Source organism: Cyanistes caeruleus, chromosome 27 (genome assembly GCF_971803275.1).
Source record: "Cyanistes caeruleus chromosome 27, bCyaCae1.hap1.1, whole genome shotgun sequence".
NCBI lineage: Eukaryota > Metazoa > Chordata > Aves > Passeriformes > Paridae > Cyanistes > Cyanistes caeruleus.
The window spans coordinates 5645208-5662683 of record NC_141727.1 but is presented as its reverse complement, the minus strand read 5'-3'; the positions used below and the strand labels follow the sequence as shown (position 1 = coordinate 5662683).

Sequence of the window (17476 nt, the reverse complement as noted above, 5' to 3'; positions counted from 1 at the left end):
GAAATGATCTCACAAACACAACTCAGGCAGAGCTCAGGCCAAGAGTCCTTGCAGTGAGCGGGACTTGAAAGAGCACAGCGCTGCCAAAGCGCCCCTGCATCCCCGCGGAGCGGACACGGGGGCTGGGCTGGAGCCGGGGCCAAGCACCACCGACCGCAGCCGCGGCCCGGAGCCCCAGCACGGGAGCCAGTCACCCTCCAGTGGGATGCCGGACACAGCAAGGAGTTCCCTAGGGAGCCAGCTGCACCCCTTCCCCCGTAAGGCGCTGAGCACTCCCCAGTGCTGCTTCCAAAAATAAACACTATAATTAACCCGTTAATTACAGACAAGCCCGGCCCATCCGCCACTCGGCCGAGGCGGGACTAGAACCGGAAGCACCCCCATGCACCCGAAGTGTCCCCACCCGCCTCGGGCTGCCGTGACTGACATCGCTTCCAGCCAATCGAACACCGGTAAGAGCTCAAGGTCCCGCCTCCAGTCACTGCGACCCCAGGTAGCCAATAGGAGTAACTGCGCCCTGCTGGGCGGGGCCGAGCGCAGCCCGAGGTTACCCCGGAGCGCGAGCGGCCGTTCGGAGTGAAGGGCAGAACGAGCAATAGGAAAGCGAAGCGGGCCGAGCGCACAGACAGAGTAACCAATAGACAGCCGGCGCTCTAAATGACAGCCACGACACCCAACCCGCGCGCACTGGGCGGGGCCTCCCGCGTGGCTTCCGTTCCCGTTGTGTGAGAGGCCGAGTCCCAAACGGCCTCAGCGCCGCTGCCGCCGCCGGGACTGGGCTGGGACCGGGGGCTGAGCCGGGGCCTCCCCGTTCCCCGCCCCCTGTCGCAGCCCCGGGGCCCGAGCCGAATCTCCCCCGCCGCCCCGAGAGCCGAGCTGAGCCTTCCCCGCTCGCCGACACACAGGGGGCCGTGCCGTGCCTCCTCCGCTCCCCGTCCCGGGGGCCGCGCTGAGCCTCCCCCCCGGCCCGCTTCGCCTCCCCGCCGCAGGCTCCCTGGGCCAGCTCCGCGGCCCCCCCGGCCCAGCTATGTCGCTGCACGGGAAGCGGAAGGAGATCTATAAATATGAGGCGCCCTGGACCGTGTACGCCATGAACTGGAGCGTCCGGCCCGACAAGCGGTTCCGCCTGGCGCTGGGGAGCTTCGTAGAGGAGTACAACAACAAGGTGGGCAGCGGTGGGCACAGGGACTGGGGCAGAACAAGGGTTGGCCCGCCTCATCCTGGGCTTGGGGAGGGCGAGGGGCGCCTGCCTGCCTGTCCCGGACGCCCGGATCTGTGCAAAGCCATCAGGTGCCCCCCCGTTCCAGGCTGCTCTCCTTCTAGCGAGCCCGGAGGTGAGGAGAAGAGCCCTGCGTGCTGCTGGTTTTGGGATATCGCTGCTGCAGGGCTTCTCGTGACCTCTGAGCTTTGGAAAAAACGATTGTGTTGACTTCAGTCACGTAAGGACCACGTGCTGTGAGTTCTCCATGGGGTAAAAAGCTGGAAACCAAAGGTATGAGTGTGAGTCTGGATGCTGCTGCTATAGAAATAAAACAAATGATAGGAATAAAACAAATGCCCCCGACTTGAGCATATCTGGCTTGTTGGTCAATGCAAAAGAGTGTTCGTGGCCAGGGCTGAAGTTTGTACATATATATGCATATAGATATAAAGAAGTTCCACTTCAATATGAGTACGAACTTCTTTCCGTGGAGGGTGGCAGAGCAGTGTAACAGGCTGGTCAAGCAACTTGTGGAGTCTCCCTTTCTGGTGACATTCCAAACCCACCTGGACATGTCCTTGTGTCACCTACTCCAGGTGACCCTGCCTGGAAAGGGGGATTGGGCTGGATGATCTCGAGAGTTCCCTTCCAACCCTAGCAATTCTGTGATGTACAGGGTGTCTGAGACTGTGTTGGAAAGGTGCTGTTCTCATTGTACTTTCTTGCTGTGGAGGACCTCTGTATGATAACTTTTTTCATAAGTATATAAACCACTCTCAGTGATTCCTCAGTACTTTTCCCTGAGAAAAAATGTGTAATGAGGCATGAGATTGTATCTTCAGTGTTTCCCTGCAGAGTGTAAGTGAAGAATGTCGTACTGGTAATAGAGACTATGTGTTCATCTCAGAACACACGTGCAGTCACTTCTGAACAGCCTTCAAGGTGCTGGTCTGGTATAATGAATTACATAGAAATAGAAGAGAGATAAGGAGATGGATGAAGTTATAGAGCATCCTGAAATTTCTGTGAAACTGAAACTGTTTGCCAGTAGAGCATGGTTTATAGCATATAGTTTTGTAGCCTTGTCAAGGTGTTTAATGGAGATTGTGGAAAATACTGTCAGAAAGTTGGTGTTGGGGATGGGGCTCTTTGCAAGGGTGTGACATCTCTTAGAGTGGTTAGATCACTGCCATTGCAGCAGTCCTAGACATGGGCTTTGCTGAGCACGTTGTAGTTCAGCCAACTGTGTGAGTTGTCTCCTTTTCCTGGAGAGTGTTGTGCTTCTGGGAATGCTGCTGGGGACGGGCAGGGCCTGAGCTTGAAAACTTCCAATTTGTTTCAAGACCAACTTGGAAAAATTTCCGTAGTCTGTACTCTGAGAAGGTAAAATAGCAAATCTGCTAGCTGTTGTTGTTTAGAGGTGGCACAGTTGGTTAATAATGGGCTATACATTTATGTTGCCTATACCTCTTTAATTCTGGAGCATTCCCTGGGGTTGCTCTCCATTACAGGATGGTCAGATCTGTTTCTAGTTCAAGCTTCCAGTGTAAAGCCACTGAGCCAACTCTTCTCTTCTATGCTTTACACTCAGAGTTGTTGCAGACAGAAATCATGTAGGACTATGTAAATTACCATAGTCTGTAAATATTACCCAGGGCTTCTCTTGACCTGTGAGCTCCAGGAATAACGATTCTGTCAACTTCAGTCCATGTAAGCACCACATGCTATGAGATGTGTGTGGTGTAAAGAGCTGGAAACTAATTGTGTGAGAATGAGAAAAGTCTGGATGATCCTGCTGCTATAGAAATAAAGGTGATGTTTGATTAAAAATTAAACCTGCACAATCAATGCAGTGAAATGTAACCTTAATTTGCTGAAGATGTCTCTGATATTTCAGAGTGATTTTTTTTCTATTTTTGTTTTCTTGTTTGGTGCTTTTTGTAGGAATATGGTTAACAGAGAGCTGTCTTGGCTAATTTCAAGTGTTGCTATTGCTTAAAGTATTGATGTTTTCTCCTTTACTTTGGGGACCAGAATACTCTTGGGAGTGGTGTTTTGTCTGTGCTGTTTTAATGGTGCCTTACTATGACTCTCTCAGCTGTGCTGAGCCCTTTAGAGGATGGTGAAACATTCAGGGCATAGTTCCATGCTTCAAATTGGAAACTCTTGGACAGGTTCTGTAAAACTATGCTACCTGCACACTAGTTGTAAACTCTTCCAGTTCCTGTCCCTGTACGTAGTATAACCAAAGGAACAAAGGGAATAAACAGAAGCTCCCAATAAATATTGATATTGTCCAGCAAAGGGCCTGGAGCAGTGGGGTTTGTAGCCTGACTTCTGACATTAACAGAAATGTAAGATTTTTTACAGAGTACGTGTGAAGTTTTGTCCTGCATATAATTTGTCCTTCATGGTTTAGATGTTTTATATTGCAGCTTCTGTCATCAAAACATGCTTATAGGTACAGTTAGCACTAATTAAAAGAATAATGAAAACTGATTTTCATTTTGGCTTTCTCTTTGCTCTCTCTTTTTAAGATGTTTCTGACAAGGTCCCAGTAACATTTCTGTTCCTCATATTGCAGTGGTTTCTTCCAAATAACTGTCTTTCTGCCATAGTAACAAAAACGGTCTGGAACAGTGTAGCTTGCTTAAGGTCCAACCAAATAAGTGACTATACCTTTTCCTTATTACTCATTTAGAATTTCTTTAAAAAGACTCAATGCCCAAGTGTTTGTTGCAGAAGTGTTCACTGGGAGGGAATAAGGGGAGTGAGAGATTTTGTTTCATTTGTCTCTGATTTTCTGTTTCTGTAGAAAGTAACGGCATTTGAAGTACTACAGGTTACATGAACTGTCTGTTTACACCTTTCTTTTATGGGGAACTCAAACCTCTTGGTTGCCAAACCCTAATTAACTGTGATCCCCAATTCCCAATGACCTCTAACCCTGTCAGCCATCACATTAATGGGCTCTGTGGCACACACTGAAGCTGCTTGCCAAGACCTGTTTGAACCCCAGTGAGTTTTGTTTCAGCTTGTACACCTTCATTGATCAAATCACTGCTACAAGAAGACAGAAGCTTTGCTCTGGTTAGAGGAATTAAATAATTTGTGGTGGTGTTCCCTAAACTTCTTGGATTGGGAAACTGCAGTCAGCCACTGTAATCCCTCATGGATCAGTGTCATGATGGGAGGGAACGGTGTTCATAGGTGTTACTATTTAAAACGCTGCACATGCTCCTGGCTGTAGCTTCATGGATCAGGAGTGATCTGTGGAGAACAGTAGGAAAGGCTGATTTTTGAGATCTATCTGCAAGACAAAACTGGAATCCAGTTTAGGAGACAGTAGAGGCTGTGCTGTACACAGCTCGCTCCATCACTGGAGCAGATTGGACAGGTTCTGACCAGCTGTTTCCTATATTTCCACCTCCTCCCAAGCAGTGCCTCAGCTGGGGAGCGTTCAGGGCAGTTCTTCTGCCAGAAAGTCATTTGTTCTGTGAGATCTAGCACTGCAAAGAAAAATTGATTGAATGCTGGAGATTAATTGGTGCAGTGACATCTTTCTGATTGTACATGACCCTAAAATAATTGTGAAATGTCATTTTGGGTAGTTACTAATTAGATTAAAGGGTTGTCATTTTGGGGGTTTTCAAACTACTGTGAACTTACTTCATGTTCCTCCAACCATGTAAGAAAAAGAAGCTGTTACAAATTCTGTATCATTTAGTTCTGTCTGATTCTTCTGGATCAAGTTGGAGATGGGATTTTTTTAGAAGTTAAGGAATGCTGATTAAAGCCACTTCTTTACTGACATGCACTGTTGCAATTATGCTTTATGTTGATAAGTGCTTGGATTATAATATGCTAAAATTAGATGTTGATTTTCTTATCTTGAAGTGTAGGAGAAACAAATATTTAGCATTCCTAGCTACTGTCATAGCATAATCACAAAACTAGTTGAGACTGAACATACTGATCCTCATTTTCTCACTGGAAAACTTACAGGCAGATGTAGAATGATTCAAATTGTACCCAGACTGACAGGTACTTTCCCATAGGCATTACCTCTGTGTTATGTGGGGTATACCTCAGGCACTCCTTTGTGCAGCAGCATTCTTGCCTTGCTTGCAGAAGGGAGAGTCAGGGCTCTGGTATAATCAGCATCCTAGAAATAATTTCATGTTCCAGCCCCTCGTGTTCAGCTTGCAGAAAAGGATGAGTAGAGGGGTTCTGTAATGTCTGTGTGTGATTGGGTCTGAAGAGTCCCAGCTCTGAATATGCAGAGCTTGGGAAGAGGAGAATTTCCCCAGCATTGCTCCAGCCTCCCGGCAGAGCAGGGCCTCCTCCCGCAGCTCCTGCCAGCTGATCATCATTCATTCTGTTCTCTAACCCGGCCTGCACCTCAACACGTCAAAGATCAGAGATACTGCATTGCTGAATTGCTTCATCTTAAGGTCTGAGGAGGGGTCAGATGTGAGTATGCAGTGCAAGAGTATTTATATTAGCACCAGTAAAAGGGGATCCTTTGCTGTTTGAGATTTCTTCTGGTGATGAGGGTGTTAATTGCTTTGTGTAGGATTAGCTCATGTTGAGTTAGAAAACAACGTAAGCAAAGGAGAAATGATTAGAGTTCATTTGTCTTCTGATCCTAACCTTGCTACAAAATTTTCTCTCACCAGGGACAATTTGCTTCCTTCGTAAAATCTGCTTGGTATTTCTGATCCCTAAAGGAGTTAGAAAACTATCTCAATCAGTTCAGAAGTCTGGGAGATTTTTGACTGATTTATACTAGAGTGTAAAGGATAATGAGTACTTGTAATAAAGAGAGAGCAAGACACGCTGTATTTCAGTTTTTGGAAGCATACTTGGCTGCATCTTTTAGTGTTTGTTATGGGATGGAAAGGATGGAAGTTCTCATTGTCAGGGGGCAAGGTTTGCATTTAAGAGAATCTCTAAATGAGTTCATAAAACTGCAAATCAATTTGATTTTAAGATCCACTGAAGTATTTGTTTGTTTTCTGTTATGGGGGAAAAATATGATAGATTTTCCATCTAGTCAAAATGTATAGTTTATTAGACAAATTGCTTATCCCAGGATAAGCATAAATTTAGTATTTCAGATAAACATTTAGAAAATGTCCATTAAGCTACTATTCCCAGGAGGAAGTTGTTGTGTGGAAAGTACGAGGAAGTTCCTACTGTGAGCAGCTTACAGTCTAATTGTAGTGAGCTGTCCCCATAATGTTTGTGTTTGAGCAGTATTTCACAGTGGGACTTTCATCCTGTTTAGGTCCTGTAGTTACTGCAGGTTAAACAAGTCCTCCCAGCATCTTTTGTTCTCTTCACACTTTCTGACATGTCCATATTTTTCTGAAAAGATCATGTCTGGGACTTAAAGCATTACTTCAGGTGTTGTCATGACCAGGTTGTGTGGAGAGAGTTTCTTCTTTGCTCTGTTTTGCATCATTCTCACAATGAGGCAAGTTTAGCCTTTCTCCCTGACACATCACCGTGCAAAAATTCTAATTTGGAACTCTCTTACCTAGAATCTTTCAGCAGACCTGCTTTCTTAGTCTGTTCACACAAAACACTTGAATAATTATGTAACCATTTTAGCTCCCCAATATTTATTTTTATTTAAAGTTTGAATTCTGTTTTACTTTTTTTCTCCTCTGATGAGATTAATTTATAAGTTTTTCATGCACTTGTGACAGAAGATACTGAGTCATGTGGAGCCGAAAAAGCTTGCCAACTACCTGACATGATCCATCACAGTCTGCAGGGTTATGGCATAAAATTCCATAATACGCACTTTACTTGTGCAAACTACAGCTTCTTTTGCACTCTGAAGATGACATTGTCAGCATCAGTTCAGTTAAGGATGAATTGGAATAGTGCTTGTGTAGTTTAGGCCTGTGATTTAAACTGGGCTTTGCAGTGTGGAAAAGGGAAGGGTGGTCTGTAATCCTTTGGGATTAGATTTCAGTTCATTTGGGATCATCTCTTCAAATCAATGTGGTGATTATGGATACTTCCCTTATACGCCACAGCAGTGCTTTGATGATTTCTCATTTCACTGACGTGATGATCCTTTCATGTTGTCCTTGAGGTGACAGAAAATGTCCTGAAACACAGTATTAATGCTGTCATTAGAAATCAGTACTTTGATAAAATGCTTTCTTTTAAATATGGTTTCTCATAGGTGCAGCTTGTTGGTTTGGATGAAGAGAGCTCAGAATTCATTTGCAGGAACACCTTTGATCACCCCTACCCCACCACAAAGCTGATGTGGATCCCGGACACCAAGGGAGTTTACCCAGACCTGTTGGCCACCAGTGGTGACTACCTGCGAGTGTGGAGAGTGAGTAAATCCTCCCTAGGAAAAGAGGAAGCGTGACTTGAATTGTGTTATATATTGATCCCTTTTCTACTCCAGACAAGATTTTCTTCACTGCAATAATATGACTATATGAGGACTGTAAGAGAAGCAGAATTATCATGGCAATTGCTGTTTTCATCAGCTTATTGAAAATGGAGGTGGTGGCTGTGTTTTTCAGAGCTTTAGGATGTAAAGCTGGGAGAAAAGAAACCTGGGATTAGCTCCTAATGTTTTGTGCCAGTGGAACAAGTCAGGTGACGTTGTTTTTTAAGTCAGATACTTAATTTTCCCTAAAGGTGGGTGAAACTGAGACCCGGTTGGAGTGTTTGCTGAACAACAACAAGAACTCAGATTTCTGTGCTCCACTGACATCATTTGACTGGAATGAAGTGGATCCTTACCTGTTAGGTGAGACTGACAAAATGTTATGTTTTTGGTACATTTTTGAATTTAGTCTAATGAAGTCTAGGCTGTAACTGCTGCTGTGTCATTGCATGTCCACTGGTTCATCTGATAATTAACCACAGACTGCTGCATCGTAGAAACTGCTGTTGTTTTACATTAAAAAATAAAAACTTTTTTTTTTTCATTGAAAGGTGCCCTGTCCAGTGCAAAATGAGTCACTCAGGTTGGACTAGGGACATCTGGGGATAGGGAGTCTTGGCCTTCAGGCCTGGTGAGCTGTTTTGGCAGTGCTGAGTAAGGATGTGCATAGCTCTGTGACTTCAGAATGTTCTGGAGTGATATAAAACTGTGCACTGGGCTGTGTGTTTTGTGAAGCCATTTCAGCAGCAGGAGGAGAGCCAAGAGTGCTTAATTCAGTTGGAGGAGGGGGCTGAAGACTTAAGGTTTAATTATAGCCAACAGGATAAATTGTGAATCCAGGATGGCTGATGCAGAGGTTTGTCTCCCAGAAGAGAACAGCCATTTATGTCAGAGGGATTTGCTCGGAGATTAACAGTGATAATATGTCATAGTAATTATTTACTACATGATTTATTTTTTGTGTGTTACATGTCTTATCTCTTAAGAGCTTTACTGCTAACCCCACCTTCAGCCCACAGCAGCAATCAATTAATAATAACACACCATCAAAACACAGATTGAATTTGGGGTTTGGCATGCATGAGAGATGTACAGGATGGGAAAGTTGATCTCAGAGTTACATCAGGCTTCTGAATAGATTGAAGCAGACATGAGCTATTTGCACTTTATTCCTATGTGGAAGGCTATTTCTGCAGCCTAAAGGTTTGGGTCATTTAAATGCATGGAAGACTGCTGGCTGTTTGACATTCTTGATTTTAGTTTTATGCTGCTCTTATGGCTGTTTTGATCTGTAGGTGTTGGGGGATGTTACATTAACCCAGGAAGTGATTAAATCATTTGTGACAGTATTAATTTTGCTAATAGAAGTGGTTTTGTTTCAGGTACCTCTAGTATTGACACAACCTGCACTATTTGGGGTCTGGAGACAGGACAGGTTCTGGGAAGAGTAAATTTGGTGTCTGGCCACGTGAAGACCCAGCTTATTGCACATGACAAAGAGGTGATGGGGGTTTTGATTGTTTGCATTGCATCTTTTTAAAACAGTAGAAAAGGAACAGAGCTTCTCCATTTTCCTCCTTTTTTTCTTGAACAATTTAATGATTCAAAAAGATAGTTTATGTATTTTGTATACAGTTTTTTGAAGATTATATACAATATTGAATACTTAAATATTGTTGGCTATTGAAACAATTTTTTTACCTTATCATAGACTCTTGACTTAAGAACAGATTGTGCTCCGGAATATTGTAGAAAAATGAGGCAAAACATCAAATTAGACTTGAAATCAGCTTCATATCAAAGGCATTAAACAGCTTGCAAAATTCTTTCAATTTAACATTTTACTTTTCAACAACTAATGTAAAAAACCCCGAGTCTGGGAAATCGTTTTAGTTTCAGTGAGTGACACTGTAATTACATGAGCATGTCTTTCCTCCTTTTGGAAAGTGTAATAACGGAGCAGCTGCAGGGAGCACGGAGGCTTGAGAGGCCGTGTGACATGCGGTCCCTGTCCCTGTGCTGTCCCTGGACAGGTGTACGACATCGCCTTCAGCCGCGCGGGCGGGGGCAGGGACATGTTTGCGTCGGTGGGTGCGGACGGCTCGGTGAGGATGTTCGACCTGCGCCACCTGGAGCACAGCACCATCATCTACGAGGACCCCCAGCACCACCCGCTGCTGCGGCTCTGCTGGAACAAGCAGGACCCCAACTACCTGGCCACAATGGCCATGGATGGCATGGAGGTAGGGCAGCAGCTCCTCTGCCCAAGGTGCTGATGGGCATTTCCTGGGGGAGGTGGCTTGATACTAATTTATACCCAGGTATTTAAGGTAAGGGGGCGGTGGCAGGGCCTGAAGTATGATTAAGGGCTAGTTCTCAGTGCACTAAGGAGCTAAAGACATGACTTTGGCATTATAAACTCAAGCTTTATGGCTTGTATATATTTCAGCTGATTTTTAAGAGGAGCCTGTGAACAGCTGGGCTCACATAATTTTCACATAAAATCTTAATTGCAGGTGTTTTAGTCACCTTGTTCTTTCCCAGGCCACTTTTAGTTTGTTACCAAGGCTGCTTCAAGGAAGCACAATTTGTTTGCCACTGTGGCTTAACTCAGGAGCCCCCTGTGAGGTCTGACTTCTTTTGAGACACATGACACACTGACCAGCTGGAAGCTGTTCTTCAGGAACAGGGCTTGCTTGCCAGCCACATCCTTAAGGAAAGAGCCATGTTTATAACCTTACCTCAAAATATTTTGTATTTTGAATAAATTAATTTTTTAAAATTCAGTTTATTAATGTAGCTGGTTTTTATCTCTGTAGGTTGTAATTCTGGATGTCAGAGTTCCCTGCACCCCTGTTGCCAGGTTAAACAACCACAGAGCGTGTGTAAATGGAATTGCCTGGGCACCTCACTCTTCCTGCCACATCTGTACAGCGGGTAAGTGTGACCTACAGGGGAATCTCACGGTCTTCCACTGCATTTGCAAAATCCTCCTCATCCTAAAGTTTATGCAGTTCTCTGCCTGCCTTTTGCTAAAGAATATTTGCAATTTAGAAGCCCTTTCTTAGTGACTTTCCTAAAATGTTACAGAAATACACACCTACTAGAGTTTATTGTGTGGAAGTGGTGAGCCCAGTACCCAAACTGTGCATCGACTCTGGCTAAGCTCCTGTAATTTTAATGCTCCTTAGCTTTTATGCAATCCAGTTCTTAAAACATTTTTTACTGTTATGGGTTCCACTGGTCATTTGTTTATCAGCTCTGTCTTGGATAATGTATAATGATCCAAGTTTCTTTTGTTGGAGCTCGGTTGTGTTGTATCTGGCTTGAATATGGATCAGGAGTGGAACAGCCATCTCTTACCTGGCTCCTTATGCTATAGGCCTGCAGTAGGCACTTATGGAGATACTGTTACACTCTGTACTTGCCTTTCTTGTCTGTGTGCAGCGGATGATCACCAGGCTCTCATCTGGGACATCCAGCAAATGCCTCGTGCCATTGAGGACCCCATCCTGGCCTACACAGCCGAGGGAGAGATCAACAATGTACAGTGGGCATCCACCCAGCCAGACTGGATAGCCATCTGCTACAACAACTGCCTGGAGATCCTCAGAGTCTAACTTTGCTGCTTCATGCACAGTGAGGCAGGGCTGTGTCATTCCCCCTCCCCTCTAAAGTAAGAACACCACCAGTCAAGTGGCCAGTATCTGTTGTTGCTTTGCATCTACTGTTACAAGAAACTGTTACAAGAATGGATGGCAGGGGTCTCCTGTCTCTCAAGACTTTAAAATGCAGAGATGTGCTGAGCCTCTTGGACCTTCTGGGTTCTGGTTTTCTTGTGAAATTCTTTTTCTCTCAGTAAAAGTTCTGTATATTTGTTTGTTGACTGTATTAATACGCTTGCAGGCTTTTAAGTTGCTGCATATGTCCATGTGTTTGTCAGCCAGCTGAGGCAGCACATCCACCAGTTTATTAGATGCAGGTGCAAAACAAGGTGGGGGGAAAAAGACGATGTTAACAGCCACCTTGGCAGGAATCTTTATCATTCCTGTTGTTGCTGTCTCTAAACTGTTTAAACGTTTGTATGTTTTTTATATATTGGGCTAACTTTCTATTGAGTAAGGTTTTTCTCCCTAATTCTTACTTTTGATATGTGATCCACTTCCGTATGTCCAAAGCAGGACCTGTTCATGGATACAAACCACAGTAACACTGCAGGCTCCCTGGCAGTAAAGGCCTGCCAGAATTAGCTGTTGCCTTGGCTCCCTGTATCTGGTGACCTGGGCAGAATTTTCTGGTGCTGTGAAGTACAAGTACATGTTGCACAATTTCTTTACACTTTTCTGATGCTCAAGGCAGTTGTTACTATGGTAGGTATTATTTTTAAATTCTGTCTGAGTTTGTATGTATCCTGCAGTCGTGTTAGCAAGCAGAGCGGTGACCAGTTGAGAAAGAAGATCCGTGCATGATGTGAGCTCCCAGGAGGTAAACAGCTCCTGAAAAAATGTATCTGTAATGGGCTTGGGATTGACACTTCCAATCAAATGATTTCCCCTCGGAAGACATACCTCATCTAAATCAAAATAAAATGGTGTCACACTTTGTAACTTGCTTGATTGGCAAATAATATGAGGAAGATTTGGTGGTTAGGCTATGCTTCGGAGGTTGTGTTTGGCTTGTGTTTCTGGGAGGTCTTGAAGGGAGTGCAAAGTAGTCTTTTTGTGAAGTGTATTTGCTTTGTACTGCTAGGTCTTGTTGGATGAACAAGACAAGTCAGAAAAGCTGGTCTGCTATCCAAAAGAAAGCTGGTTTTTTTTGGAAGAAATTGATCCCTGATGCAATGCACAAAGGAGGATTTAGAAGGAAAGAAACTGCCATTGAGGCCAAGGTTTGGCGTTTGTCGTCCTACTGACTCTGGGGGATGTGCCAGAGGGTTTCTGTTTGGAATAGTGGATCACTCTAAAATAATACTGTTCAATGGAGGCTGAGTGGAATAGGCAAGATAAAAATATTTGTTGAGGTCTTACTGTAAGGCAGGTCCTGTACTGAAAGCTCTGCAGTGCTCTCTGATGAAGACATGACAGCCAGAGCTGGTCTGGAAGGGTGTGCAGCCCAGTTTCCATATGAATGTCAGAAACCATCAAAATTCTTTCCACCTAATGAGTATTTACCTGCAACTAGAGGCAGATTATAAATAGGACACTGGCAAAGTTGCATCTTGTCAGTTTGTGCAGGAAAGGCAAGTTAGGAAAGCAATTGCTGTGGAACAGTGAAGCTGACACTGAGAACACTGTCAAATACAGAACAGAAGTTTTGTCATTCTGGACATAGAGAAGTACTCTTCTTCAGGCTGCTTCTCACCGTGGAGCTCAGAAAAGCATTGCCTCAGGAATTTGATAGGAATTCATTAGGGACAGCTGTATTCCATTGCTCCTTTTGACAGCAGAGAACCAAGAGACTAGCACTGTTCAGCTGATGTTTTGTCAATGACACTCTGTTCTGTTGTGGGATTTCTGACAAAGCTTGATTTGACTTGAAGGTAAACTTTTCTTATTAGCAGCAGTACTGAGAGTAGTGTGTTCCACAGACAGGCTTTAGCTAGATGTCAGCAGTGTTAGCCAAACAATTTGTTACCACTTTTTACAATAGCACTTCATCTGAAACTGGAAAAAACTTACATAGAATGAAGTGAAAATTGGGGTTTTCTTAGCAGGAGCGGCTAATGGCATTTACTGCTTTAGGAGTCATCTGAAATGCATTCCCAGGCTTGTCATGCTCTGTTTAATTACAAATGGCAGGCAAAAACATGCTGTTACTAAGAGGGAACTACCTGCAATGTTAGTACTTTCCATGCCCCCTTTTTGCTTCAAAGTTAATTCCTGTTGCATGAGTCAAAGATGAATGCTACAGTGATGAGAAGAGAGCTTGTATGAAGGGACTCCTAGTCTGAAGAGCCAGGTAGATTCTGCTTCTGCTGGAAAACACTCCTGTTAGAGACCTGAAGAAGATCCAGTGCCAGTTCTTTCATCCATGAAACTGCTTGAAGTCTATTTGTGGAATTATTTGTGTACTTATTCCAAGCGCATCAAAAACAAGTGAAGGAATCTTGGAGGCTCCAGTGGATTCTAAATAAAGCCTATATCCTGTTTTTTAGCCAGTTGGGATACCTTCTGGATCTACAACATATTGCTTTGGGCATAATCCATTGTCATTCTTCACATGAAATTACATTATAAATCACTAGAGAGTGTTTTGGTGCAGGGAAATGATACTTAAAATAACTTCAAAGATGTCACTTGAAAGGTTAATGAGTGAAAAGACATGAAAATCCTCATGGGTGAGATGTTCTGTAGTGCAAATGGCACTTCTGTGTAGACAAGGAAGGGAAATACTTTGGTGCCCTTTTGCCAGCAGCTGTTCACCCAGTGACAGGGAGGGAATGCTCTGCTTGGTGGGCCAGGTTCATCTGCAAGGTAAAACAAACCCTGACACTTATCACTGGAGCCTGTGAATTAAAATATACAGCTTTATGACATTTCCTCTGCTTGACATTCAGTTTTGTTTGGTGTAAAGCCCCCATAAGCATTCTTTTTCTCCAAAGTTCATGAAAATAAATACTTGGATATTCAATTTCCATTGTTTGGTGCTTACCGCACAAGCAGAGGATGCAGAGCAACTGCTTGCATGTTTTTTGAGTGGCAAGTAACATTAAGGGAAGAGCAAACACAGGTGAGATAAACAAAGCAGAAAAACATTTGTTGTTGGTACAGGCCAGCATGATTTCTGGGACAGAAATACTTCTGAGCTAGGTAGTTCTGTATCACTTCTCCATTTGATTAATTCAGGAGACTGAACTATTGTTTGGTTGTTATGTTCTGTTTAAACGAAGCTGGCCAGCTTGTTAGTGATGTTTAACACTATCCAGACCCACTGGAAGGAAGGGACAGCAGCACAGGCAAGCTCTGGGCTCAGCACTGCACAGTTTCAGTCCCATCAAAGTACTAAAGGGTTGAGTTTTCCCACTGCTCTTAGCAAAGTGCTTCTACCACCTCAAGTGCTTGCTGCTACCCTGTCAGGTAACACAAAGTCTCTCTAAAATGTGTTTCCTGCTTTCTGCTCTGACCAATACTCCAGAGCAAGCCTGTACTTACTGTTCTGTGGACATGGAAAGCAATGAGCAAGGTACTGCCAACTCTGTCCCAGTTTCTCTTGATCTTTGCAGAGAATCCAGGGAATTAATTGTATGTGGCACTTAAAGAGCACTTTGTGATGCAGCTGTACTTTCCCTTCTTACCCAAGGAGAGTCAGAAATGTTTCATTCTTGAGGGTATTGAGGAGAGTTCAGGATGCCCCTGACTCAGTTTGTTTTCTGGAAGAAAAGTTCTCCAGAACTTCCAATCAGCACCTTTTGCCAGCAGTAAAAAGAACAGTAATTAAAAATGCAGATAAATACCAGTCACTGAAGGCTCATCTGGTGATTCATGGCAGACACCAGGATGCAAAGGCACTTGTGAGAGTTGCTGCTGCCTGTTTCAAGTGACAACTGTGTCTGCCAAGGACCTCGGTAGCCTTTTGTGCAGCCTCTGATAACTCAGCAGCAAGCAAGAATTTCAATAGACATAAAAATAATTAAAATTATCTCGGTGGCTTCCATCTAATTTGTTTCTTTTCAGGAAATCTAACAAAGATAAGAAAAAGAGCTATTTCCTGACAAGATATTGTGGCCATGTACAGCTGTAAACCCATGGTCCAGTTCCCATCCTTTGGAGTTTGCTTTCCATGTCCAACATGTGCAACTCCAGCCCCCTCTTAGTCCTGAGGATGGGTCTGTGGGATCTTAGCAAGGCAGAAAGGCAAGAACCAGGGCAGGGCAGAGTCCCAGTGCAGCTGGAAAAAGGTATGTTGCTTTTTTTGACAACTTGGGAAATAGGAATTATGAAATCTACTATTTAAAAAGGAATTTTTTTAACCCTTGGGTTGCTAGCAATGTAAAGTGTAATTTAAATCTGTTGCGCCGAAGCATTTTTGTTACCAGTAGCCAAGTAGGAGATACTACTTTTAGGTGTGTTTTCCCTTCTGCTCTTCCCATTCACAGTCCCATTGTGGTAATTTTCTGAAGGTGTAATCTTTGTAGCATGATTGTACAAACATCCATATGAGATTCCTGACTTCTTGTTCTCACTAGAGTATGTTAAAGCAATAGTAATTTTACTTCTGTCCTTTTCTCCACCTGCAACTTCTGTCCTAGAGGAATCCCAGTATCCTGCTATTCAACAGACACATATTGTTGACATGGATAACTGCAGTGTCCCTATATTCCTTTATTTTTATGGAGAAAATTTAAAAGGATTTGTTACAATGGATTTTAACACCTGAGTCATGGAACCATATTGTTGAAACTCTGTAAATTTTAAGGCAATTTTCTGAACTCGCTTAAAAGTGGAATGTTGCATCCTTTTATGCTATTTCCTGCTTCCTATGTAGTTTTATTCAGATTTTTTAACCTTCTTTCTAAGTTTCGGCCTCCTGTGTATTAGGTACAGTATTTTCTGCCTTTCATACTTTGTAATAAAAACGGAACATTTGTAGATTGACTGCAGTTCACTGTGTGATGAGTGGAAACCTGGGGGGGAGCAGGGAGCTACAAATGAGCTTCATTTCTTCTGTGTGGAGTTTGTTGCTGTAAGAGAAGATTGCTTTGCCTTGTCTCTTCAAAGTTGGTGAAGTTTATTGATCCGTCATCCTACAAATACCCAAACAAACTTAATAATTCCACCTACTCAAGTTTCCCCAGATAATTACATTATTAGGAGCCCAGTCATGACATAACTCCAACAGAATGGTTAAAGCAGCTGTACATTAAATATTTGGTTTCTTAAAAAGCTTGCTGTGGGGTCCCTGTATTCCAGTGTTGTTTCTGTTCATGTTTTCCAATGCTTTGCTTGTCCCCTGCAACAAATGGGAATTATCTGCTCTGTGGTTTTGTTTTTAAGATAAGGGGAAAAGGGATTTTTTTTAGAATTCAAATAATTAGTCTCTGAGGGGTTTTGAATACAGGCAAAGTGAAAATAAAGCAATCGGGTACTTCTGTAGCTTTAAGTCTCTCCTGGGTAGGGTAACCTCTCTTAAAGGGTGCTTTTTCCACACGCTTGGTCACTGCTGTTGTGTCTGGAACTGGGACCAAGATGGGAATAGAGTGGAAGAGCTTGGAAATTTGTACCTTAGGCCTTGGCAAGCAGGACCAATGACTTCTTAAGTATTTAGATTAAATCTATTTCAACTAAACAGCTGGATTTCTTTCTAATTCTTTGTGTACTGGCTTTGAAATAAAAGCTTATTAAGCTTCATGATGCAGTGGAGTTGCCTGCAAAGATGCTGCAGTGGTTTTTAAGCTATATATGGAGTTTGTGTTAGTAACCCCTGCTCAGAAAAAATACCTGTTTTCTAAGAATTGTTTGTCTTTTACCCTTGAAATGTATTTGCATCCTCATAGATTGTTTTTCCCCCTGGATCTGTGCTTTGCCCCAGAGAAACTTTCTGAGGTACCTCTACAGTGGAAGGAGGCAGCTTGTGCAAATTGGAGCGGTGCAAAAAGTTGTGGATGGTGGGTAATGGGCGAAGCAGGTTGCCTGTCAGTGTGGCAAAACAAGTGCCATAAAATGGTGTAGAGGAACATAGGTAGAAAAAAAGACAAGCGGAGTTCTGCCTTTCGTAAATATTACGGAACAGCCAACATCTGGCACAGCTGTTGTGCTCTGTGACCAGCTGTAAATGAAAAGCACATAATTAATCAGCAATCAGTAAATGGCTTGAAAATACTTGAAAGAAAACCTCCATGGTGACACAATGCA

The 17476-nt window shown here is 43.5% G+C and overlaps 1 protein-coding gene across 1 annotated transcript; it reads left to right on the top strand.

Moving 5' to 3' along the window:
• Positions 1-441: 441 nt before the first annotated feature.
• On the top strand, positions 442-16219 carry DCAF7 (DDB1 and CUL4 associated factor 7). Its single transcript, XM_023942634.2, has 7 exons — positions 442-1165; positions 7404-7562; positions 7877-7988; positions 9008-9126; positions 9659-9868; positions 10445-10562; positions 11073-16219. Exons 1-7 carry the CDS (start codon positions 1028-1030, stop codon positions 11243-11245), a joined length of 1029 nt encoding a protein of 342 aa, XP_023798402.1. The 5' UTR covers positions 442-1027; the 3' UTR covers positions 11246-16219.
• The last annotated feature ends 1257 nt before the right edge of the window (positions 16220-17476 follow it).

Coding starts and splice junctions, on each gene's coding strand:
- DCAF7 (XM_023942634.2), top strand. CDS start 1,028: ATGTCGCTGCACGGGAAGCGGAAGGAGATCTATAAATATGAGGCGCCC. Junction 7,563..7,876: donor ACTACCTGCGAGTGTGGAGA/GTGAGTAAATCC, acceptor TTTTCCCTAAAG/GTGGGTGAAACTGAGACCCG. Junction 7,989..9,007: donor AGTGGATCCTTACCTGTTAG/GTGAGACTGACA, acceptor GTTTTGTTTCAG/GTACCTCTAGTATTGACACA.